This window comes from Lichenostomus cassidix, chromosome 6, assembly GCF_008360975.1.
Source record: "Lichenostomus cassidix isolate B80296 chromosome 6, HeHo_3.0, whole genome shotgun sequence".
In the NCBI taxonomy this organism is placed as follows: Eukaryota; Metazoa; Chordata; class Aves; order Passeriformes; family Meliphagidae; genus Lichenostomus; species Lichenostomus cassidix.
In genome coordinates, this window is record NC_139487.1 from 26,212,871 (window position 1) to 26,238,768 (window position 25,898).

Below are 25,898 nucleotides of genomic sequence, written 5' to 3' on the forward strand. Positions count from 1 at the left end.
AAAGCAAATGGGTCCTTCTGTCCAAGTTTGTAATTCTTCCACCAGCTGGGCAAAGCCTAGGTGACTGAGACACACCAGCTGCATGGCCAGGGAGTCACACTGCAAGGCAGTGCCTGACAGGAGTTTCCCAGGTGTGGAGGGGTGTGCCTGGTCCCAGAGTGCCCCTGCTTTCGAGCTCAGTACAGCTCCAAGCAGTGGTGAAATGAACTCAAGCACCTGAGTCCCATCAGGATGGAAGCACAACTGCAGCAGCTTCCAGAGGCAAACTGGCAAGGTGCCACAGCAGTTTTTGTTAACCATCTTGCAAAGGAGACATAACACACATTTTGGTTGCAATTATTTTTTAATGGAAAAGACTAAATAAGGTTTTACATAAATATCAATTAGTGACAACAAGTCAGTTGAGTAAGTAAAGGAATACATACCCCCAAGTTTTAAAGGCTCATAATGAACTGACAAAGTAGCACACAATGACAACTACAAGGAATTCATCAGAAGAGGTGGGCTGCACGTCAATCACCTTCATTAAGTTCAACTGCTAATCACATCAGGCTATTATTGGAGTTTGCCACGGTGCAGTCTTCCCATGCAGCAACAAGGACACATGGGAGGGGGAAGTGAACTTCTAAAACACCTCTCTGCCTCCAGCAGAAAGCCCTGGCTATGAAAGTACAAAAGCCTTGAGTGTTTGGCTGATGTTAAGCCCTTTCAGGGTCTGGTTTCAGATGTGCAGTCTCCCCTTCTCAGACTAAAAACTTACTTTTAAACAAATGCACAGGATTGATCAGACAGGAATGTGTTCACACTGCAAAGTGATACCAAGGTCAGGTCTTAATTTCTTTTCTACAGGGTTGTGAAAACTCAAATCACTTTAATTCCCAGGCAGGCTGCAGGGATGGGGAGAAGGGGGGCCTATTTTCATAGTCATTAGGAGCAATTTGTTAAGTGAGTAGAAGCTGCACCAGAAACTATGGAACTTCACAGTTTTTCCATGGAGCCTGACAGGCACGATCTACATTTCCATCTAATGCCTTTGTACTCGTTCCTACAGGCTCAAAAGGCTAAATATCTGAAGAGGTATTGCTCATATTATGTCCACAGCTTCAGGGATCGGAGTTACTGGACCCCATTTTCACATACATAATCACATGGAAACCACAGATTAAATACCTTTAAACTGCATCAGTGGGAGCCACAGTTTGCCAAGTTACCACTTCCCAGTTAAACAGCATAACATCAATGTGCTGAAAGGCATCTAATTCCCCAAATATTACCTTTAAATATTATGTGGCTAAGATGCCTGCTTTCCAGTGGTTTAGTCAATAAAAATGCATTTTGGACTATCTGGAACTAACAGAAACACAAATTTCATTTTACAGCTTTTTCAGTGACATTCAAATAGTTTTTAAATGCTGGAGACACAGTAGGATCTGATCTACTGGTGTATGAAAATTAACACCCTACCCTGTTCTCTGAAAGGCTCAAAAATTCACAAGAAAAATTCTGATTTAAAAATAAGTTACCAATTCTCCTGTCGCATATTAGGTCCCATAAATCCATGCCTTTTTGAAATCTTTATTACACATACTCACCTGGGAAATGCACCAACACAAGATGCAAAAGAAACCTCCAAAGTGAGCAACTGCTCCATAAAACAAATTGCTTCCAAGTATAGCCTACGTAAGCTGGAACCGAACCCATGACAAAGTAGTAGCAGCTGAAAGGAACAGCAGCACTTCTGAAGTCACTGTCAAAGGTGGATGTTCCACAGCACCAGGAAGATTCTGCTTTATACCTGCACTGGCTTCAACGTACTTCAAGTGACAACCCATTAAAGATCCTTGTATTCCCATAACAGATACAAATTTGCTAACACCTCTATAGATCAGATTGCTTATGCTCAGTGGGTTTACATTTCAGAATTAATAATGAAAAGGGATCTTCTGCACCATAACTCTGTTAGATAAGGAATCTTTCTTTTTGTTATCATTTTAGAAGAGAAGGCAGACGGCCAAACACAAAACACAAGCACTCAGCTGGCTGCAGTCACTCAGCATGATGTGCAACTGATAGCAGGAAGGGGATGATTTCAACACTTCCAGTTCTTCACATCTAAACAAATTTAAAATAGGATTATTCTCTTTGATAAATAGAATGCAACACTTTGGAAAAAAGAATAACTGTAAGATACTTCAGAAAAAAAGTGATACTAACATTCCTCCTAGAACTGAGTATCCTGCCCTTTAGGGTTTGAAGTAGTCCTGCTAAGGACCATTTTCATAAATTTCAAAAGTAATGACAGAGTTATCACCAGAAAGAAAAAACATTATGTCCGCTGTAAATACATTACTGAGATAAGAAAGAAGCTGCCTGGAATTTACACATTAACTCCACATCCTAGTTACAATCGAAGTTACCAAGTGTCAACCAGTTGAGAGATTTACACAAGAGAATTAATTCCCTCCCTGGCTTTTAATCTAAAGAGGAGGAATAATAACAAGGGAGAAGGGTCCAAGTTGTTAAAAAGCTCTATGGGGAAGAAATTATTATGCTGTTAAACATCACATTCAAAGAACTGAATATGAAGGTGGCCAGTGCACGTGTTCTGCACCCCCAAGTTATGCTTAGGCCCAGCTGTTCTAGCACATTCTGTGTATCCTACCTGTAAAGGAGACCGATACAGCCATTTTTCGTTATCTCCACTGAGTTTCATACAGGCAAAAAGGTCACAAACTGTAGGAAGGCCAAAGTCCTGAAAGAGAAATCACCTTAATTACCAACCCCAAACATAAATACATTCTGATATATCTTCAAATTCTGTAGTGTTCAAAACAAAAACTGATTTTTGAGTCTGAGATTAATGCTTTCTTCATTTAGTATAACATGTTAACTTGTTTAGTGCTAAGTAACTAATAATTGTGAAAACATTAAAAGAGCCAAGAAACCTAAAAACTGTCAGTCAGTACTAACCAGAAGAGCTACGACTTTGGAAGAGAAGGAAGTCATTAAATTCGGTAAAGCAATAAACCTGGCACATAAGACACAAAAGTAACAAAAACTTATGCTCACTTGTGCTTTCTTGCGCAGAAGCCATTTATCTTCCACTGGAGGCAGGTTTGCATTTTCTAGGTCATTTGAAGTCAACACCCAATTGTTTACATTTAAGGGGAGATGGAATGGAGCCAAGAGGTCTAGGAAAGGACTCTTGAAACTCTTGTCTGCTTTTTCCCGACTCTCTTTTTCTTCTGTGCTTTCTGCTTTGTGCTCAGCTCTGGCTAGCCAGCTTGTCAGAGGCCTCTCGAGCAATGCTTTCCAGGGTTCTGCGATCTCTGCTGAATAATCTGCTTTCTCTGCACTCACAGGCTCCCCTGGGAGCTGCTGTGCAGGGCTAAGCCAGGAATTGGCAGCAAACTTGGTCTTCTCATGCTCAGGGTCTGGTACATCTTTCTGGCAGACCGGAACCCCATTTTTATCCTTCCCATCTTTCTTCAGAAGCCATCTGCAAAGAGCCTCTTTTCCACAGTTTTCATCACACACACATTCTGAAAAGCTGGTACACAGATCATTAGCTTTGCACACATCTTCCACTTTAAAGGGGGCCTGGGAATGCTGAAGAAGCCACGTATTTACAGCAGATGAAGTGGGTGGTTTCTTTCCATCAAGATGCTCATTCAGACACTTCAGATTTCCCAGGTTCTCAATTTCCACACTTTTGCTCTGGCTGCCACGACAATTGGTACATGTTTCAGCTTTGAGGAGCCAATCATTCAAATTGCATTCTTCCCTAAAAGGTTTAAATTCATTCTTCCATTTCTCATCTGAAGCAATACTGCCATTTTCTGTGTCAGGAGTAAGCAGCCAGTCAGAAAGGTCCATCTCTTCCTGTCCAAGGGATTCTAATTCCTCCACCTTTTCAACAGTGGAAAAGGATGAGTTGAGAGTAGAGGTGGAGTCCTTGCGGCCAGGGGAATCAGTCTTCCCAGCAACACTATGCTGCTGATTGTGCAGGAGCCAGTTCTCCAAATCCTTCAGATTTCCCCAGGCTTGCTCAAAATAGCAGACTTTGGAAGAATTCAAATCCTAGTAAAGACACATTGAAATACATCTATTAACACTAGAAGACAATGTTTAGTAGCTTTGCATAGCTAGAGCTCAAAGTATTCAGATTGTAAGGGCCAAAGCATCAGTTGAACATAAAGCAGAATGAAGAGTACTACGGAAGGTTTCATTCCCACCATATTCTGCCTACAATCAGACTCTGTGTTTTCCCCTCTATAAAAGGCTAGGTTAGTGCACAAAAGGTTTACCTGGCTGGGCTCTGCCACACATTTTTGCATAACCCATTCCTCAAGGTTGGTGCTGGGCACATAGGGAGCCTGGCGCACACCCACAGGTCTGCTTCCCAGTAACCAGTCAGCCAGCGAGGCATTCACTGTCCCACACAGTGTCTGCTGCTGAGAGAGAATGTCCTTGGTTAGGAGAAAGACTGATTGCTGAGGCAACCTACAGTGAACATCAGCACAGGCATTCAGCATGTACCAGTATTTCTGCACCGAAAGGAAAACCAGTTCCTTCTAAATATGGAAAAAAATACAGGAATTGGATGGTTCCAACATCAAGGAACATTTCATTTCAAAATTCTGCCTCCACATACACTTTCATACTATGTTCTTGCCTGTCTGCTCCTGGAGCAGCTATAGTATCAGATCACTCTGCTCACCACAGCCACTGTTACTGGCTACTCAAGCATTTTAAACAAACAAAAGTCATTACTCAAGCTCACATATCATGCTTAAGCTCTCAACTTCCCTTTAATGCAATTAAACACTCACAGACACAGGTCTTAATCTTACCTGCTCACAGTTCATCAGGGAACAGTTCTGCCCTGGGAACCAGGGAGAAATATTCTCTCTCTCTGAGGTCTGCTGAAGGAAAAATAAAAATTAATTTAAATCTCCATTTTGTCCAGTTTCTAGGACACATTCCACAATAAAGCAGAAGTAAAGGACAGTTAAAGTGCTTGGTACTTTGCGGCTTACAATGTTCTAAAATGTCCTCAACACTTACAAACAGAATGGAGAAAGATTGACTATAAAAATACTACCTTGATTCTGCTTCCTTTAACAGAATTGTGTCCAATAATACAGGAAATATTCTGCTTACATAAGAATCCCAAAATACTTTTATCACAGAAAGCATCTACAATGTTTTAACTATTGCTATCTAAAGAAAACAGTAACAAATTTTCATTTGCTGAAATAGGATAAGAATATAGTAGTCATTCCCACAGCTTATGCCAAAATATATTAAAATAACATGTACATAACAGTGCTCAGTGATAATGAGAACTACATGCAATAATTAATAAACCACTGAGTATTTATTATACAGCTAAAATTATATGACTCACACCCAGGATCCATTCTGTCTCTAAAAGTAAAAATATCACTTGGAATATATTGCACTACCAACAACAAAAAAAAATCTTTGTGGCAAGTATTCCAACCCAGGGAAGTCCTGGTGCTTACCATTGTTTTAATGGAACCAAATGAGGTAATAGCTTGGCGAAGGTAAGATGTGTCAGCCTCAAAATTCAGGATGGAAGACTCTTCAGGTTTAAGTGTAAGACTTCCCAGTCTGAAAGAGTAAGGTGATAGTTACAGAAAGAAAAAAAAAATTACAATCTTCTTCATCCATCCTGTTTTGGAAGTCAGTCCATTATTTCATAAAAGGGCTTTCAAGCTTCTTGGCAGTCATTAGGTAACAAAGAAGACTTTTGATATGGCATACAAGAAAGAGATGCCTATCTGCAAAGCAAGACCAAAATAAATAGCCAGCAAAACAAGTTTGACCTTCTTACTTCAAATGCTGTCAACAACTAATATTTGAAACTATTTGCATAAATTAGTATCTCTTCTGCTCATTATGGTCCTGGTTTATCACCTCAGACTGCTATAAAGTTCTTATTTGTAGGAACTATTAAAAATGTAAGAACAGTGCAATCCACTATTAGTTCTTTCAGAATAAAAAATCAAATTAAATTCACAAATTTAAAGAAGCCCAGCTGTGTTAACTTGCATCATAAAATATCTTTACCTCTCCAAGCAAACTGAAATTTGGTTTGCCAGTTCGTTACTGTAGGAGCGTTCCAGCTGATGAATAAGGCAATTGAACTGTCCCAAGTACTGCATGGAAGACAAAACACATGTTATTGTTTCAGCTTCCAGGATGAAAAGGGAGGCAATACTTGAAAGCACAAAGTTCACTTGGAAATACCATTACAGCAACTGACAAGCAAGCCTTACCCAATAGAGCTGCTGTGCCTGCTGCTGCAAGGCCTCCTCTTTGAGCTGCTGGATGAGATCCACCTGCTCGAAGAGCCACACCTCACGGCTGCGCAGGCATTCCAGGTGCCGGCTGATGTGGCTGTGGATCTTGGCCTTGACCTGTCAGGGAACACACACCATTTCTACATCTGTCAAGCAGAGTGAACAAACACGTGCTGCACTGACTACAGACTACTGTTTGTCAGTGGCAAGTGGTATTTTTGGAGCAATTTATTTCTCAAAAATTAATCACAGTCACCCATGGTCATCACTGTGGTGACTCAGGTCAGTAAAAGTTCCAAGGCTACCTTTAAAGAGGTATCAAAGAATAATGTTATTTGCAATATCTATTCTGATGTTTCAACCAACAACTTTCGGAAATTCTGCATGCCTAAGCTAATAATACAGGAATAGCTTTATCAAGAGCAGGACCAAATGACACAGCAATGTGCTTGCAAATGATTAGGAAAATTTCAGACCACCATCATAATAGTAAGTACTTGGAAATAATAAAAACTTTCATTAATGTTAGTTATTAAAACATCATTAAGAAGTAATTTCAAATTACCTCCTGCCAGTTTTCTTTAATCTGCTGTTCAGCTTTGACAATTCCAGATATAGCTGTTTCCAAGTCCTTCTTTGCTTGAAGGCACTTTGCCAGAGTCTCACTGCTGCAGGAATTTCTATTTCTATCTTGTGGTGGACTCATTCTTGAAGTGTTCCTAAAACACAGTGGAAAAACAATTTCCTAACAGTTTCTATTCCTCTTTAAGAGAAGCGGAAGGGCATCATATGAAGAACCATCTGCTCTACTTCATTATAAAGGTGAACAAAAATACCCTAAGACCCTACACAGCTGCAAGTTTTCTAAACATAGATAAAGCTCTCCTCCAGGAGCGACAATGATCTCTCAAACGCCTCAGCCCACGGAATTTGCACCATCACAGGAAAACCAACAGATATTTGACAACAGTTGCAGCTGCAGGAGTTTAGGCAATCCTCCCCTGCCAGTCACCTTCCTCCAGCTTTTAGACCTAGTCAGCAAACTGCAGAGCTGAGGGGCTGATTCAGGGAAGGTTCAGCAGCAATGCCAGAGCTGGGGTAAACGGCCCAGCCAGGGGTAAGAAATATTTCAGTCACTCCTTTTCCCTCTCTAGGCAGGTGAACTGGCTCCTATAAATGAGAAAATTCCAATACAGTTTCATCAACTGAAAACCCAGGTGCTGCTGCAAAGATCATTCTTTACTAAGCTGCAAAGGCCAGAACTTTTAACAGCTGCCCATTATTTTGTTCTGGTCACAGCTGCGGTAACTTAGTCAGCTTCAGCATAGTCTCAAGGAAAAGGGACTCAAAACCAAAGCTTCTAGAGAAGTTAAACTAGTAAGGAACTTGCAAGTAAGGGGGAAAAGATCATATGAATTTTTAGTAAAAATGGGAAGGATCTGTGTAAGCACTTTTCCTAAACTGTGGATAGATATTTTGCTATAGAGGAGTTTCATGGGATTTCTGAAGCACTAAACATTCACAGTATTCCTTCTATTTAAAACAAGTCCTCACTAATGACAGCTATGGAAATTCCCAGCAGAATTAAAGTGTATACATGTGTCAATCTAAAATGTCACAGATTTTACCACTGCTCTGGAGGGAACTGAAAGTAGTTTTAAATATGACAACAACGAGCTTGTGTTACTGAGCAGTCATTTAGTCTGCAACTTCCAAGCCCCATGATCATATAAACTGCAACCCAAAAGTCTTTCCACAGCCAAGATCCACCAGACAGATATAAAGTGTGTGTTTCAGAGAGCAGAGGGCTAGGAGTGGCTTGCAAGTGGAAGGTGACAGAAAAAGCAATGTTCACTGTGGGGCAGGACCAGAGTCTGCACCTCCCGTAGCTCCCTCAACACCATGGGCTTCCTGTCTCTCCAGACACAAGACACAGATGAGGCACAGAAACCACCCCAAGACCCTGCACACAACTCAATCCCATCCTCACCATAACACCTCATCTTCCAGGAACTGCAGAGCACAAATACAAGAAGAGAACTCGAAAGTAATTTTTAACCTTATGTTATTTTGCACCACATCAGACAGGGTACAGAAGCCCAAAATACATCATTCTCCATACTGTGTTATGAATGCCAGTCTTGTCCCTGTATTTGCACATCCTAACTCATTCACAGGTTCACTTCTGTAAGATGTCATGGTCTTCACTTTGCTGGCAATGTTCAACAAAAGGAAAGCTACGCTTTCTCCTCACAACACCCCATAGACTTCATCTTACTTTTCAGCTCCCATGTACAATCTACAGGAAGTAGGAGCCAACAGTGTGTGAGCCCTAGTTCTCAGGTGTAATCTAACAAGTAGATTACAGCAATACACCCAGCCAAGAAAACAAGGATATTAGATGCCTTTAAAATTATCATATACTCCAAGTAAAATTTTAAAAATCATATTGATTTTATTTCTTTTATTATATTCCTATGTAACAACCAAGTCAAAGTCTGAAAGGCTAAATATAGCTACCATATTTGCTCACACAGTAGATAATGCACTTACACCTCTTGTGAAAATTGTTAAACTACTTTATCACACTCTGCATTAGCAACTTCATAATGGCACAATCACATTTAAGAAGCTTACACATGCTTCTCTAATGATTTCGGAAACTACTGTTTGTTGCTTTTCCTGTTTTTCGATGATTGCAAGAGAGTCTCTCCAAAATGTACAGAGAGAATGAATGCTGCCTTCCTTCAGCTAGCCAGCTCCTGTTAAAATGGCTGTTCTTAGGTTTTATCAAAAATTAGCCAGTAAAACTCACATGACAGTTGAGCATGAAAGCAATCCAAGCCGTCTTTTTAATTTCCACAAGCCTCTAAGTGGAAAGACTAAGTGGGGGCAAGCACCTATTTTCTTGCTTCCCAGTTACTCACAAATAGCACTGGGAATTTAAGACGTTCTCAGGTCCCATGCTCCAAAACACCCGCGATCACACACTTCGGCTCAACAGTAACACAATACAATTACTTCTGCAAGAACACACACGGCTGCAACACCCAGCGACCTTTTCTAGCCATTTCCGTGCCATCAAACTGTTTCCAAGCACACGGAGATCCCCAACAGTCCCCACTATCTGCACCATGGGATGCACAACCCCCACCAGATGAGCTAGCACTTACTTTCCGCGCTCAGTAAGATATCCCGCAATGTCCTGTTTATAATGCCGCTTCCATTCCCAGCCTCCCGCTCCGCCGAGGCACGACCTCCGGAATGCTTTCCGGAATGCTTCCAACCCTGCAAATTCCACTCCAAGCCCTGGCTCGCTGGAGGGCCCCGCGCCTTATCGGGGCGGCCCAGCCCGCGCCCCGCCCCAGCCACCGCGCCCGGCTGAGCCCGCACGTAGGCAGCGCCGGACGAGCCCGGGAGTGGCCGCGACCACCGGCCCCGTGCCGGGGGGGGACCGGGCCGGGCCGCATCCGCTCTGCCCCGGCCTGCCTCCGCTCAGCAAAACACCGAGTGCCCCCCGAGCATCCCGCTGGCAATTCAAACAGCGAAACCTCAACATTTTGCAACAAAACCGCTATTTCTTGCGACTTCGGAAGTGTGGCAATGTGCCTTCTTCATGCAACCCTAAAGCAGACCCGAGCGCTAAGGCATCCAGCGCGGCTTTCTGCTGCAGCAGCAAGGGCCAAAGCGCTGAGAGCCGACCCAGCTGCCGAGCTCAACCTTCCTCCCGTCCCTGGCCACGCAGAGTCCAGCAGTGAGGCTCCCCATCCACTGAGCCTGTGAAGTGCCAGAAGTCCTGACACTGAGCCGCTCGGATGCGAGTTAGCTCCTGGAAGGACCACAGTGAAACACACACACACACAACTCCTGTCACATCTACTCTCGCTTCCGCAATTTCACACACACAGCTGAGGAGAGCTCACAGAACGGCCTGGGTAGGAAAGGACCTTGAAGATCATCTCATTCCAACCCCTCTGCCACAGGCAGAGAAATCTCTCACTAGCCCAGGCTGCTCAGTGCCCCATCCAGACTGGCCTTGAACGCTCCCAGGGATGGCCCACACACGTGTCCTCGCCTGCATGTAATCAGTAAAAATGTTATTGCCATGAAAACAAAAGAACTGTCTGAATGGGGCAGGGAAATGATATTGCTCCTAATAGTAAAATAACTACCAGTTTTCACAGAAGACTTTTGGTTCGCTGGAGAGTTGTCACAAGACCCTGCAGCCACAACTTGTGGTCACAGTATTACTTCTGCTGGTGCTCTGCGCAACCTCCTGGCTGCCTACACTCCACCCCTGAGGTGTTAATTCCCATAGGTCAGAAACTGCTGGACAAAAGTAATTTTTAGCTTCTAATTAAGTATCTGGTGGCTGGGGAGCAGAAGAGGAGGAGACAACCCGGCCTCTTCTACACAGTCTGCAAACAGGCTGGCAGGAAACTGGTTTAACCAGCTTTTCACTCTCAGCACAACCATCCCTGCTGCCCTCGGGAAGAGCATTGTTTTCCATTTCAAATGGGTGTAGAAGCACCTCAAAAACATGGCTGTACAGAGACTTTGCTAGGAAAAAGCTTCTGCAGGGAATGAAGCCTACCATCGAACGGGTTCTATTTATAAGTGTGGAATGATTTCTTCCAGTTGGCAGGACAAGGCTCCTCCAAAGGCCTCTCTGACCTGTCTTTAGTGGCCTTAAACCAGCCGTCTTCTTTGAACTGAAATCCCCATGGATTTCCATCTTACCCCACCAAAAAACAGTAGTTCCTCTTAAGAAGCTCTCCCAAATTAGGTGCGTGGGAGTTGTGGTCAGGCAGTGAAGTACTCTAAGTACATGAGCTGAATCTCAGAACTTCCCATTTACATCCAAGCACAACAAGCACTTTGTAGAGTGCAGCATCAGCATTCCACACCAGTATCTGTATGGAGCTCCTGCTGGGTGGATTATTTAACTCCAAAACAAGTATATACCACCCTATTTTTTAAGTCACAAGCCATGCATAGGAAAAAAATAACCTTTAACAGCTCTGAGTAATAGAGAAAGTGAAATAAACAACCTGACATTTTCTAAAATTCAGGCAGTTTTTATCTGTCTGGACAGTATATGGTCTGTGCCACATGTGGTCTGAACACGTGTGACTACCTCTTCTGCCTGTTTTAGACCTGAAACAGCCCGGCCAGTGCACTAAGCTGGTCTCTGAACAGTCCAAAGTCACTAATGCAGCTGTGAAGAAGTCTCATCACCATTTTATTCCATCTACCATAAATATATATTTTATGCACAACAAAGTATCTGAACATGAAGGCCTGAAATCTCTATGCTATAATTACTGACAATACCAAAGTACGTATCTCAGAGTGGGAAAGACACACACTTAACACAGATTGCACATTATAACACAACTATCTTCCAGACTTTTGCACTTAAAACCCTTTGGAAAACAAGTGACAAATCCCTGGCTCTGCCTGAAGCATATGGCCCCAAAGATAGCAGTGCCACATCCATCCATCGAATGTTATGCACTTGCAGTGTGATCAACAGTGGTTTTTATATGGCTGCCAACTTCTTTCCGCTCCCGTGGCGACTGCAATCCCAACCCAAAGTCTCAGGGGGAGGCAACCTTGTTCCTCTGTCAGCTTTTCCCTTTCATTCCAGCCACAAACACCGAGTTTAAAGCTGCCAGAATGCTTAGCAAACCCCCGGAAACTCTAGCTCACACCATTTACCAGGTGCCGAACAACACAGATCTGACAAACTTTGAACACGATGCGGCACAAGCACGACCATTCCTAACCCAGACATTTACTGCTTATATAACCTCTGAGAACCGCGGCTGCTAACAAAAGACTTTGCAGTTGGAGACGTGGCTTTAGGAGCGCTGGCAACACAATCTCTGTGGGCCAGGAAGAGAGAGCGAGATCTGTACAAAACCCCGTCCCCGTGCGCCGGGGGAGCCCAGCGCCGCGAAGCGTCCATTTCCCGACCGACCTGCCCGACCCAGGCCGGGTGCCCGGGCACTTCCTGCTGCGCGGCACGGGGTGCCTTACCGGGTGCCTTGTAGGATTCCTCACGGATTTCTCAGGGATTCCTCACGGATCCCCCCGGTCCCTCCCGCCCCTCCCCGCCCCGCTGCCCCGCTGCCCCTCACCGCCGTCCGCGCGCCGCTCCCTCAGCCCCGCGCCGTCCGCACGCCGGTCCGCGCCAGCCCCGCGCGCTCTCGCGAGAGCGCCGCCCCGCGCGCCCCCTGCCGGCGCGGCGGAGCAGCTGCGGCGGCGCTGAGGGAGCGCTGAGGGAGCGGCGGTGCAGCTGCGGCTGCTGCTCCTCACGGCAGCCAAAATCTGGGGAGAACGGCAAATCCCCCGAGCACAAAACGTGTAACACGGGGCGAGTCACCGGCTTGGGTATTTTTCGTGTCCACCGGAAATCTCACTAAGCGTACGTGGCTTAGTTTGGCTTTATACAGTACGGTTTTAGTTGTGCCTGTCTGCTGTGTGAAGCACGGCAGAACACCTCCCTGTACCGCCATCCCTCTTTCCAGCTGGGAACAGGATCCAGTTCCTGCTCCCTGCCGGCGCTCTTTAGCTGGGCAGGGGCGAGGAGGTCAGCCCAGCTGGCCAGAGCAAGGTGCTCTTATACATACATACATACATACATACATACATACATACATACATACATATATATATATATATATATATATATATATATATATATGAAATAACATGACCTGTGGGTTCTATCCCTGTGTGGGACACTCAGGAGTTGGACTCGGTGGTCCTTGGGGGTCTTTTCCAACACAGACTATTCTGTGATACTGTGAGGTTTCAGCCTTTCCGTGACCACCCGGCCAGCACTTTTGTGAAGTGCTGCCTTTTGTAGGTGTACACACCTTAAAGCTTAGAGAATGTATGGAGGCTTCAAGCAGAAAGTGCTTCAAATGGAAATCTGAGTAGCTGAGTACATGTGGTAGCTGAGTCACCATTTTCTACACATTTCTTCCCCTAGGCACAGACCAAGGAGCCGTTCTTTTGAACAGGACCTTAGTCGGGGCTGCGAGTACAAATTATTCAGTGCTGACATAAGAGAAAGGAGAAGTCAGCCACCTAGTCCCAGATGTGCTGTTACCCTAGGAACCAGAATTTCAGGTATTTGGCTTCCTCGTCTAAACACGTAGAGACACGGGGTGGGTTATATAATCCTCCTCTGTGTGTTCGAATTTAAGAGGAAAGTAACACCAACCCTGCCTGACCTTGGAAAACCAGCAGTGCTCACACACCTGTTGTGTCCCCATATGCAGTTACCCAGCAGGACTGTTCCAGGAAAAGAAAGCTGCCTCTCCTGGGCAGGCAGGCACAGTGGACAATGGCAGGTTTCTGTCATGTCTTCCATGGGCTTGACCAAGGTAATACCATAATCCAGATGGTTTGAGTGGTTTTTTTGTTGGTAGAGCTGCTTCACATGGTACAGTTTCTGTGTGGAGTCATTGTAGTTAAGGTCATGCCTTCCTAAGAGGATTCGTTCTTTGGATACATCTTCCATCTTACCCCTAAAGGAATATCAAGAGAAAGGAACTACATGCATATTTTAATGGTCCCTTTCCTGCCACTCCTGTTGGCAGTACACACTGCTCCTCCTTCAGCCATACCCTTTGCCACACCAGATGTGCCTATAAACCTACATAGTGGATCAGAAAATGAAATTTAAAATGGCATTGGCTTAAGCATAAGGCAAATTGGTGCTCTACTAAAATAGAGGTAAAAGGTTGAGTAGAGATGCAGTTTTATGGGAAAATAAACAAGATAATCTGCTCCTGTTCAAACAGCAGCAAAGATGGAGATGTAGTGAGCAGTTCCTCAGTGCTGGGTATCAGGTAAAAGTGTGTATCAATGTTCACAATAAGCCTCCACCCAGAGTATGAAGAGAATTTTGGATGCATAAAAGAGATCTACATACCTATCAAAAACAGTTAATGAGGATAAAAGCCTGCAGCTTTGCCCTTCAGATGTGTGTCACACATAATGTATGCTTATACCCAAAATTCAGTCCTGTTTCTTGGTGAATGGGAATCCCATATACAGGTCTATCCTTCCTTGATTTGGCAAAAGTGCATAATGACTCGCTTGTCACACTCAAAGACATTCTTCCTTGCTCAGCTGCAGTGTGAGAATGAAGACCAGGGAGAGAGTCATCCCTTCCCATCCCCTGGAAACATGAGCCTTGACAGAGAACTGGAAGGTTTTCCTGCATTTCTTAGGTATGGGACTGCAAGACTGTACTACTGTGCATCACTTAAACCACAAAGGACTTAAACAATGTTCTCTGGTGCAATGATTTTAGAGCAAATTTTATGGGGTTTAAAGAATGATTTTGCTCTGTTCAGACCGTTCCTCTTTCAACAACTGCAATGATTTAGCTGAAGACCATCAGCTGTATTAACTTCTCTGTTAACAGAGATGCTCCTTAATGTGATTTCCCTGTTCTGCAATGTCCATCCCTGCCTCGTACAGGGGGAACAAGGAAGTGCAAGCCCGGCAGAGCTGGGGGTGCAGCCGGATGCCGAGGCGGACGAATAAGCTGCTGGCTGCTCCTGTAGGAAGCAGCAATAGTCCCAAGGCGGACTATGAAATTCTAGAAGAATCGGCAGCGTAGGCGTCAGGGAACCTCGCGCAGCTCCCGGGGGAGTCGCTAGTTTCCTTAAGCTCTGCCGCTGGAATGAGACTGTTTTCCCTTCGTCCCTGCCAGCCCGGGTGCATGACCCTCCTTCCCACGTATCCTCTCTGACGTCTGTCCTTGGTCCCCTTCCAGGCAGGCCGTGACCTGGCACTGTGTCCCACAGCTGTGCGCCAGGTCCATCCCAGCCTTCCCGCAGAGCCCGTCCCGTCCGTGGCCCCGGGGCGACCTCAGTCCCCAGCCCGCCCAAGGAGCCGAGCAGAGCAGCCACCACTTGTGCTGAAGTCCAAAGGCTTCACTGCCTGCAGGGCACTTTCAAAGCTCTCCGCGCTGTATTTACTCACCTCGAATCTTAGCTGCTCGTGTCGAGCTACCTCAGTGCCGGGGAGAAACGAACTGGTTTTGAACTCCCACACAAACAGTTTCATACATTGACTGTAAACAGATGTTTTAATAGCCTTTTCCTGCACACCACACACAGCCTTTTTTCTTTCTCCAGTTTAGGGATTTCTCATTTCTGCAAATTTTTTTATTAGTGTCTATTCTTCTATTTGACTTCACATAGAACAGAAGTAGAGATTACACCTAACTCCACTCTCATCTTTCGTTTAAAGAGGTTCTCAGGAAGTTCTTGTGTAGCTTCTCCAGGCAGCCTAACCAAAGGCAGAACTTCTGGAAGCAATGGGTTGCATTTGTGAATTAAGGTTCCACCACAGATGTGAACAAATCTCTTACCTGTTGTGGCCCAAACCTGTCAATGCAAAAAATAACAGGCACAGCACCAAAGGACTCACACTAGAGGGAGGGAGGCATGTAAACTGTGTAAACAATTTTAACTAAACTAAAACTGTTTTTACAAAGCTTCAACGTGCTTTGGAAAACTTGTTCTACCACAAACACAGACTGAGCTTGCAGTAAAACAGCAGTGTGATTTTGGTCACTAAACATTTTGAAGCTTCCTATATATATATATATATATATAAATATATACACATACACATTCCAGTCAAAATTGGAGCAGGAATAAAGGACTCGTAGTGTAGGCGTAGAACACAAGGGCTGTGTTACAGCTCTAGGGCTTGCTCTCATTTTAATGGAGAAGCAGGCATTACAGAATAAAAACAGGTCTCTTCTGCATTCTCAGAAACACTTGTCTCATCTTTTCCCAAGATCCTTTTTAAGAAAGCAGCTACAAGAGCACGACACTAAATTAACCCCTCTTCTACTGTTAGAGTGAAGTTGATGCTGAAAAAAACCATGAAATTTAGAAAACATAGATCACGATGTAAACAAGGAAGAAATTACAACATAAAAAATTTTAACATAACACCATGAATTTAAATCAATGTAAAAACTTTCTTAAAATTAGGTTCTTTGAAGCAATGGCATTTGTAGGATTTTCCAGACAATGTGAACACAAGACAGCACTCAAATTACCCGCACACAGGAATTTCTGCCCAGTCCCAGTCTGGAGTGCATCAGTTTGTGCTACAACCAGCACCAGAGGCAGGGTAAGCAAATTATCTACAAGTCTGCAAAATTCCATCGGAGGAAGTGAAAAGCCTGACTTTTTAGGCATGTGTCATTACTGAGGGTTTTGTGTCTGTGTCAGGGGAGGGACCAGAAACTCCAGTTCGTGCCATTGCTTTAAGGGCAGTACAGCACAGGTCAGGTGATGGCACCCAGGCCTGGATAGTTCTATCTGCTTCCTGCACCACAAAAAGCTGCCTGTCAGCAGGGGTGTGCTGGAAAGCACAAACAACAAGGGTATTCAGGCAGGGGTCACTGCACCCCAAGCTGTGCCCCCATCTCTGCTTTACAGTAAAAATTGTAGGAGGTGAGCAGGGACCAGACGATGCCAGAGGGGAAGAGTGGGTCTGCCCTGCGGGGCTGTGCAGTAGCACTGAGCACCAGGTGGAGCTCGGAGATGTAATCCTGGCCAGCAGGAGTGCACCAAGTGCCTGACCCACATTCCTTGGGTCACAATACCTTTAACACCTTGGCGGACAAAATCTCCCCTTCATCACACCTGTGACACCATGGTTACTGGAGTTGTCTTTAGTGCCTGTAGGAGAGCAGGAGGGGTGGCTGGAAGGGGATGGAAGTCTGCAGCATTGTTTCCTTGCTTGTGTCTCTCTCCTTTGTTTTCTAAGCTTCCTTCACATGCCATCTGAGTGGCATAGCCTGTAGTATACTGAAAGCCTGATAATAAGACAGATGACATCTGTTTAGGTCACATATTAGAAAGGATTAATGCTTCCAAAGACTTACAAGCTACAGCTTAGTACTCTGCTATCTGAACACATTGGCCCTGGTACATGTGACGGCTGTCAGCTCAAGGCCCAGCACTTCTACAGCTCGAGAAAGATGGAAGTCAGACATCCAAGCGACCATGGCAAAGGATATGCACCACTCCCTTCACCGATGGAGTAAAAGCCACAACCAACTGCGTGCCAAGTCTGCTGAAAGAGCTCCAGGAGAAAGAAACAACTGCACTGCACTGATTTTGCCTGTTGCCCTTCAGAAAATGGCCATGCTCATTCCAGCTGGCAGAGGTGAAAAGGGAGCACAGTCATTTTTATACTGGGCAGAACTTCTGTCTGCAAGCTGCTTTCTGGGCAAGAAAAGGAACAAAATTCTCACTAATCCATGTCACACCCACAAAGCTTGCTCATCTCTTTCCTTTTAAAACCACATGTCTCTGTGGAATTACCCCTGTAGAGGGGCAAGGGAGTGGGTAACGCAGACTATAGCATCACAGCTCCCTCCCTCAGCAGGCACGAGGAGCTTGCAGGACACAGTACTTGTGGACAGGCAGTACTTGCAGACACGAGCAGCCCAGGGCTCTGCACACAGGTTCACAGGCATTAGACTCCCCTGTTTTGCAGAGGATCAGCTGGACCTTGTGGCCCAAGTAAAGAACAAGGCTCTGGAAGGAAGCTGAACAGGCACATTATATTCTTCATTTTGGATCCATAGTTCTAAATGAAGGGAAAAGAGATCAAATTTAGAAATCCATCCTAGACCCCTAAAGTCCTCTGAAAGGGAAAGACACAAGTGACTGACGCAGCAAGTTCCACTAAGTTATTTAATTGGTACTGTGAGAGTTGATTAGAATTATTTATTCCCAATTTATAAACCCACATGCTCCCTCTTTCTCTCTTGCCAATTAACAGTATTACTTAGCACTAATAAACTGCTTTCATTTTCAAGGGGCTTAGGAAGACAAATTAATCACCTCAACATGTCTGAAAGGAACAGATGGCAATGAAGTATTAACGTTGCAATTTCACAGTTGGAAAAGCTCCTGAGAGAGGGGGTAGTAGCAGAGTCTGAAGGACACCTAGCCCTGTTCCCTTGTGTGGAGCTGGGGTTCCTCAATCTCATCTCCACTCTGAGCTTCTGCTTTAACCAAACCTCACTACACATTACCTTTCCTAGAGCAAAGCTACACTGTATTTCTTATTCAATTTTTAATAGTGAGTAACATCCTTGTAGAAGGCCTCTTACGCCAGCACCTCTCCAGACAGCTTGTTGCTGCTTTGGATTTAAAAGACTAAATGTCTATCCAATAATGCAATTAGTCCAGCATGTCATTATTCTTACTGGTTATAAGCAGAGTAGTGATCAGGAAAAAATACACTGCCCTGTCTGTCCAGTGAAGATGCTCTTTTTCCCTGGAACTTCTTGGTTACATTTTGGTACAGAGCAGCTGACTGCTTTTTCCTCCTCTCACTTGCGCCCATCTTAGAGTGCTGTGGAAAAATGTTGCTCTGTGGGACCTTTTGTCTCAGCTGTACAACACAAACTTTCTTAAGCTACATCTGGAGGGAAGATAAGCTTTCTCTAGAACAGGGGTTTCTACAGGAAAACATGTTCAGGTGAGGACCAAATAAATAAATACAATGATTTTAAAAGTAACTGATGTGACAATGACTAAACAACTGTTTAGTTTGCTGTTTGGGGGTTTTTTAAAGAACTGATTTAACTATGGAAGGTTTTCTTTTAAGATTGAGATAATACCCACTATTGCAGTATTTAACCCCATAGTCAAGGATCATAGCAAATCGAAAATGCGATAATAATAGTCAGTGTCAAAGGTCTGACAGGTTTTGCCCTCTCCTCTAGGAATGGTAACAATAAATACTAATTCAGAATGAAATTAATTATTATAACACCTTTTCAGAACTATTTCAACAGCAAACTGATATTAGTATCAATTCCCTTCAATCTGTGCTGAGCCACTGAGCTAAGCATCTCAGCCCATTATCAATCTCAGCCATCAAGTATCACATACAATGAAATCCTTCTAGAGACATTAGTTAGTGTCTAGGGACATCATAACATATCCAAAATTTTGCACTAACTGGTTTTTTTCCCATATGTTAAGGGACAGAAGGCACATTGAGGCAAAAGGGTTAAGCACCCATCATGCCAGTGCATCCCTCCCTGAGGATTCCTGGGAAAGGCAACCCCAACCTGCTCAGCTGTAACTGGTACCTGAGCATTCAGTCCAGAGAGCAGAGGCAGCATGATGCGATGCAAACTGGTGTTTGAATGGACTTGAGAAAATAATACATCCTAATTTCACCCTATCTTGACAAGCATCTGTGTTCAGCATTGACCCACTCAGTTATAACCCCGTGTGAGTTCTGCTACTTTATATTTAAAAGTAGAACGTTGTGGCTAGCACAGGTCTTTCCCATGAGAATTCTTTTTGTGTTTCATAAACAAAGATAAAGTTTGGATGTTTTTTAAAACAGTGTCCCAAGATTTGGACAGCTCAGGCCTGGCCAATCAGGCCTAGGTGGGGGGTCTCAGGCTGACCAATCTGGGCGACCTCTGAAAAAACTATATATATATTGAAATCAAAACAATAAAGTCTCCTTTTCCTTCTTGCCACTGAGAACTGGGTTCTTTTCTCTGCTAGCGGCTCAACAGCGACAGAACGTCGTGGATTTGAATTTTCCTAAGTCAGAAAACATTAAAAAACAGTCAGAGTTCTCACATTTACAAGAGTAACACTTGAACAGAGAATACTTAATATACAAAATGGCTGCATTTAAATTTTGTTAAAAATTGAACCCAAATGCAAAGTGAATCCAAATAGCCCTTGTTTTAAGGCTTCAATTGTACAAGTGAAACAACTAGTTTTATCTCTGTAGCTAATATTCAGCTGAGTGTTTGTGGAGTTTTTCCTCAGATTTCCATCATATTCTTGTACTTTACACCTTTCCATAAGTGTAGGAAGTCCTCAAACATAAACAGTCTTTTGTGAATAACAGCAACCCTGATTAATATCCTGAAGATTCACAGTACCTGTAAGGAGTGGGCACCTCTTTTTCTGGACTTGAAAATCATTTCTATCCTTTCCCTTTACTTGCAAGCTTTTTTTCTCATTCAGAAATGATAATCAATGCTTTGGACTGTAGTAGCAAGACATACCAATGCATAAACCATAAGTAATTTACACCAGAACTGTATGAAATACAAGAGTTGTTTCAGGTTTTATAGCACAACAGCCAAAGCATTCAAGGGATTTTGCCATATTATTCCAGTCTCTTCTGCAAACTCTCTTTTTCTGACCAGTTTGATACTGGTCCTATTAATTTAATCTTCCTACAGCTGGGGGCTTTATTTTGGAGAGGTGCTTGGAATGGCAGGCATGGGAAGGAGAATACAGATTATTCTACAAGTCAAATAGTTAAAAAATATGGATTGCGATGGCCATGGGAGAAGGTACACTTGCTGTTTTAAAGCTTCAGTTTGATTCTTCAAATCTTTAATTCTCCTGCACACCTGAGGACAAGCTAACAGACCACACAAGGTTTTAGACCACTATAGTGCTTAAAATTCTCAAAAATGTCATGTTTGAAGAAAGGAAGAAATCAATGCTCAATATTCTGGACCATAAAATAAGCCTGTACAGAAACTGCTTAGTTAAAGTCTAAACAACAGCAGAGTAATTTTATTTAGTTACTCATTAATTCCTTACTCCTATTAAAGCTTCAATAAAAGGAAATTTAACATCCATTTAACAATTAACAAAGCTTGGATGCTCACAGCTCTAGAGGCATCCTGAGTAAGGCATTGCATTCCAATAGTTTCAGACTTGGTTTGTATAAAACTGATTTTGAGCTGACTTCATTAAGGCCAAAGTCCCAAGGTCTGAATGAAGCCCCCTGAACTCAAGGTGAATTTCACAGGAGCCAGCTCTCTTAAATTCCACTTTGCCCAGGAGAGAAAATTCGATCTTGAACCACTCTACATTATTAAATTAATGCATCACAAGACATTCCAGTTGGCAGGTCCTATATTTAAGGATTTTTTTAGATGAAATTTTAAAGCTGTTCCAATCACCAGGGGTTCCTGTTCATACACAAATGTCAGGTGAACATTATGGAGACAGTCTTCTAACTTACTGGAACAAAAACCAAACCAAACCAACAAAGCACAACCACACAAATTTAAACTAAGAGTGGGTAATTCCACACCAGTAAGTTCTCAGACACTGCAAGTTTTCCTTTGAGATAGAAATGAATGTTTCTCTCCTCATAAAAAACATTGCACATCTCATTTCTCAAAGAATCTTAGACATTGACCAAAGGCCACATATGACACTGGAAATAGTATCCTCAGCTTCCTTGACAAACCTTTCACTTCAAACAGACGCTGCACTACAGCTGCATTACGCTATCGTAACAGGTTTCTCACTGAAAACTTGTTTGCAAAGTTGTTTTTAGAAGAAAATAAATCTTTAAGCTGCCCAAATGACCAAGGCACTCAGAATAACCTTAGAACTGTACTTTGGGGAAGACACGAGGTCTCACTTTCAGCAGATGCTTGACGTCAGACCAGAGAGGGAACACAAGACAGGCAAAGGTTACATGCAAACTGTCCCCTGTGGCTTATGCAACAGCCAAATAACCACTGTTCAGCATAGATGAACATAAAAAAATCTCACTGGAAATTACTTTTAATATAAGCAAACCAAAACTGCTTGTGAGTTGTAGGGTCTGGTGGTGCCACAGACTAATCTGAACAGCTTCTGTTTCAGGTCTCTAAAATAAGCATTCAGTAAGCAATTCACATTACATGAGTCATCTTTGGTAATACTGTACATTTGTGTCAATCAGCTGGTAAACATAAGTTCTGGATATTTAGAGTGTAATTTATCATAACTAAAAACTAATTGGGAAATTGGAGGAGTATCCTCCACCTGTACATGAGCTTGCTAAGAGAAAAGTTCAGACTAGCAACACTGAAATTACTTCACAGTTACGTAGAAAAAAGTTACAATTCTTTGTCATAGAACATTACACTAGTTTGGTTTTTTGCCTACAGTTAAAGTGGGCTTATAGTCAGCATTATGATAAATTAACAGCAAAACAGCTGCCAAAACAATTTAAGTGAGTATGACTGAAAGCTAAGAACTTTGATTAAATCATAATTTTCTAACTTTGTTTTCTAACACTAAATTATCAAAATACAGAAAAATGTCATCATTGATTCAAAAAGATGCATCATTAAAAAAGAAGTTTCATTCCTTACAATATGATTTAAAACTAACATAGAAGAAAACACTGCTACATTAAATACAGTCAAGAGCATTCAGATGACATTATTTAAGTATAACCTTGTGTTCTCTGTTATATGGCCCAGCCATGGATTTTTCCTTGCTTTAATGTGTATTTGATGATGACTGGACTTTTCCCACTCATCCTGATGTGGGCTGTCCACATATACTGTGTTAACACTTAAGAGTCAGCATTTATGCACAATTTAAAAGCAGCACAGCTATCCTACCCCCTACAGCTGTGCTCACTCCACTGCAGTGCTGGAGCGAGCACAACAGCTTGGATATCTCAGGGAATGCATCATTGTCCTGAAAGGCCTTCTTTTTCCTGGCTTTTCAGGAGGTGGCTCCTCATTACTTTTCTCAGCTGCCTCGGCAGGCTCCGTTTGGAATTGTTCTATTTGAAACTCGAGATGTTTTTGAATGGCTACCCCGAGGACTTCCGGATCCACAGATGCCCCATACACTTCCCACGTCATTCCTTCATCATCCCATCGCACTTCACGTACTGGAGATTTGGGGGCATCCGGATCTTGCTCCAGATTCACCTCTGGGAACACATGTGAGTGACCTTCTGCTGCAGCTGCTGGGCTTGTTGCCACAGATTTACATTCCATGGTTGGAAGAGTTTGTACCCCAGCATCTTTGCGCTCGAGAGCTGGTTTCAGGCCTTTGGCTATGTCATTCATGGAGGTCATAGTCCACATATCCTTAGTTGTCACTACCATGTCTGCACCTTGCTGGCTGCTCAGGGCAACACAGGCAGCCTTGGCTTCTGGAGGAGCTCTCTCCTGCTGAGTATGTTGCAGTTGTTCTTCAGGAACATTACAGCACTTCAGGATTTTCTTGGCATCCAGGCCTGATTCACTAACTGAAGACACCAGCTTAGGATATGTCAGAATGTCTGAAGCAGAAAAGGAATGAATGTAGCCAGGTGCTGCCTGTTCTCTTCCTGTCTCACTAACGGAGCACACCAGCCGTGGGATGAGCTGTATGGATGGGATGGGTAAGGAGTGGCAATAGGCTGGGATGGTGGCATCTGCCTTCAGGGTGTCCTGCCTGAGACTGCAGGGCCCCGCAGAATTGTTGTGAACTGTCATCACCATGGGGGAGTACGCAGAGTTTGGAATATTACCAAAAGTCAGACCACCGTGAATAATCCCAGGGGCCTGGCTGAACATTGTCCTGTTTGGGAAACCATTTCCAGGCATGTGGGGTCCTAGAACAGCAGCATGAAATGTTCCAGGATCTGTGTAAACAGTAGTGTTACGTGGGATACTGCCACTGTCAAAGGTATTTGTGGGTACTTGTTGGTCTCTAGGTAGGACTGGAAGATGAGTCACAGGGCTTTGATAGTGAGGTGTATTTTCATTTGTTTCTGATCCATATCTCTGCGTTTGGAAAGGCATCCTAGCCACCGGTGGACCATGTCTGCAGCTGGAAGAGCTTAGGCTGGAGTGAGTAGCACTGGTTTCTGTGTGAGTAACATAAGCCTGCTGTTTGCAACTGCAGGTTAGGTCTGAGTGGCTTCTCTGAAGCGCAGCTCCTGATTCTTCCATTTTACACATGCTTTGCTGGTGAACAGAGCAGGCTGAAGAAACATTCTCAACAGTGCTGCTCTTTACACACATCCTAGTGTCCCCCACTCCCCAGGATTCTGAGGACTGTTCAGTGACAAGAACATGGTTTGTATTCTTAGTTCTGCTCTCTGAATGATCATTGGCTGACTGGTCATTTATGGTTTGGACCTCTGATCCAAGTCCCATCATCCCAGGCTGTGAGGAGGACCATCCAGGACTCTGCACACTCCTTGCATCACCCCTATTTTCCGGGATATGGCAGATGGTGCTGCTATGGCTTTTCTTCAGCTCCTGTTTGTTTTGCCTTTCCTCTAAGCTCCTTGAATGTCCAATAGAGGCCAGATTTGAGGAACTCTTGGACAGGGGGTGACTGTTGACACTCAAGAGACTGTGACATGTAGAACTTAGTGAATCCTGGTAGGAATGGGTGTGGAGTTGGTGGCTGTCAGCTGACATGGCAAAAAAGAGATATCTGCAAGAAACCGTGGAAAAGAAAAATAAGCAATTTAAGAAGGAAGTAAATGTACTGGAAACTATAATCTCTACTAACCTTCTGCTTGGGCTTCTTGCTTTTCACAGTTCACAAGTTCTTTTTCAAAAGCACAGTACTCTAGTCTAAGTGTACTCAGACCAGTCAATTTCCATTTTCACTTCCCCCAAAGTTTTTTTCCCTAAATTAGATCCAGGATTTATTGAAATTCTGGTGGATCTTTTTCCAATTCACAAAACAAAAAAGGAAAAAGTTCTCCTTGGTTTCTACCTTTTAACAATAACGATCCCAATCTTACCAAGTATCATCTCCCCAAATTCACTGGAGCCATTTTTGAAACATCCAGAGATTACATGTAACTTAAGCAAAGAGTGAAGTATTTTCAAACTAGATAGCTTTTCACCATGGTGGTCATTAAACCAATGATATTAACCATATTGGCAAAACAAAAAAAATGTTTAGATATCGTCATTGGAGAGGTTATCCAGTCACTGCTGGAGCTTTTAAACCTTAAAGCCTCATCAACAGAACAAGTTCTCCCTTTTCCACACACACTTCCTAATAAGCTTCTAGATATTTCATGGTACAAGAAGATCATTGTTTTAGTCAACTGTTTTTCCAGAGCCCACACAAGTGTACAGTAGGTATGGACAAAGCTGTTTTGACTTGCTGTGGCAGAGATGACACAAAACCCAAGGAAATTACCTCTGCCAGGCCAGTATGAGGTCACTGCCAGCGTTCCTAGAACAAATAATGCTGGGCAGCACTCCAGCTTGTGTTCACCACTGGCACCACAGGAGGTGGCTGCAGAGAGGGATCCAGTGAAATGCTGGAGGTGAAATTCCCCTCTCCCTGGAAGGAGAGTCTGCATCTCAGCACTGCCTCTGTTAAGGGTGCATGCTCTGGGCTCTTGGGCCGCTCACCTTTGGGAATCCACAAGTTCATGCTGGCTGTGGAAGGTGCACACGCCCTGCGCCACAGGCAGGGTAAAAACAAAACAAAAAAATCTTTAACCAAAGTCTTGCAGTAATTCTGTTCTTTTTTTTAGTGTACTCAGTCACTTCTATTTTTAGAAACCCCTTGTTTCTACTGGTTGGTGCAGTATCCTATACATTAACATTTATGATAGCAGTTTCACATCTAAGAGAAGTTGTGACTGAAGATTTTGAATCTCACCAGATTTAGCAATCCATTTTTGCTGACTGAATCACATCTTCCACTGATTGACTACAATGATTCCCCTGGTGTCACAGAGGCA

At 43.6% G+C, this 25,898-nt stretch overlaps 2 protein-coding genes and 1 long non-coding RNA gene across 10 annotated transcripts in view; 1 reads left to right on the top strand and 2 right to left on the bottom strand.

Annotated features, from left to right (window-relative positions):
- Window positions 1-324: 324 nt before the first annotated feature.
- On the bottom strand, window positions 325-12,567 carry NCOA4 (nuclear receptor coactivator 4). 6 transcript variants are annotated; one of them, XM_085064123.1, is made up of 10 exons: window positions 12,473-12,567; window positions 6,895-7,048; window positions 6,306-6,446; window positions 6,097-6,185; window positions 5,529-5,637; window positions 4,854-4,922; window positions 4,308-4,451; window positions 3,070-4,080; window positions 2,663-2,752; window positions 325-2,112 (listed from the first exon to the last, which is right to left on the bottom strand). In XM_085064123.1, the coding sequence occupies exons 2-10, from the start codon at window positions 7,033-7,035 to the stop codon at window positions 2,107-2,109; spliced, it is 1,800 nt and encodes a 599-aa protein (XP_084920249.1). In that variant the 5' UTR covers window positions 7,036-7,048; window positions 12,473-12,567; the 3' UTR covers window positions 325-2,106. The 6 variants fall into 6 exon arrangements, with proteins under 6 accessions (XP_084920249.1, XP_084920248.1, XP_084920247.1 ...); XM_085064122.1 differs by having other exon boundaries at window positions 4,308-4,454; XM_085064121.1 differs by having other exon boundaries at window positions 4,854-4,925.
- A 77-nt stretch (window positions 12,568-12,644) lies between these two features.
- LOC146435522 (uncharacterized) lies at window positions 12,645-13,946 on the top strand. Its single transcript, XR_014853082.1, has 3 exons — window positions 12,645-12,759; window positions 13,330-13,469; window positions 13,622-13,946. It is a non-coding gene; the product is annotated as an uncharacterized LOC146435522 (long non-coding RNA).
- A 6,988-nt stretch (window positions 13,947-20,934) lies between these two features.
- Window positions 20,935-25,898, bottom strand: part of GPRIN2 (G protein regulated inducer of neurite outgrowth 2) — a 33,702-nt gene continuing 28,738 nt past the window's right edge. For all 3 annotated transcript variants that reach the window (XM_085064132.1, XM_085064134.1, XM_085064135.1), the window contains one exon: window positions 20,935-24,622. In XM_085064132.1, coding sequence (XP_084920258.1) covers window positions 22,816-24,622 — 1,807 coding nt within the window. In that variant the 3' untranslated portion in view covers window positions 20,935-22,815. The remainder of the gene's footprint in view (window positions 24,623-25,898) is intronic.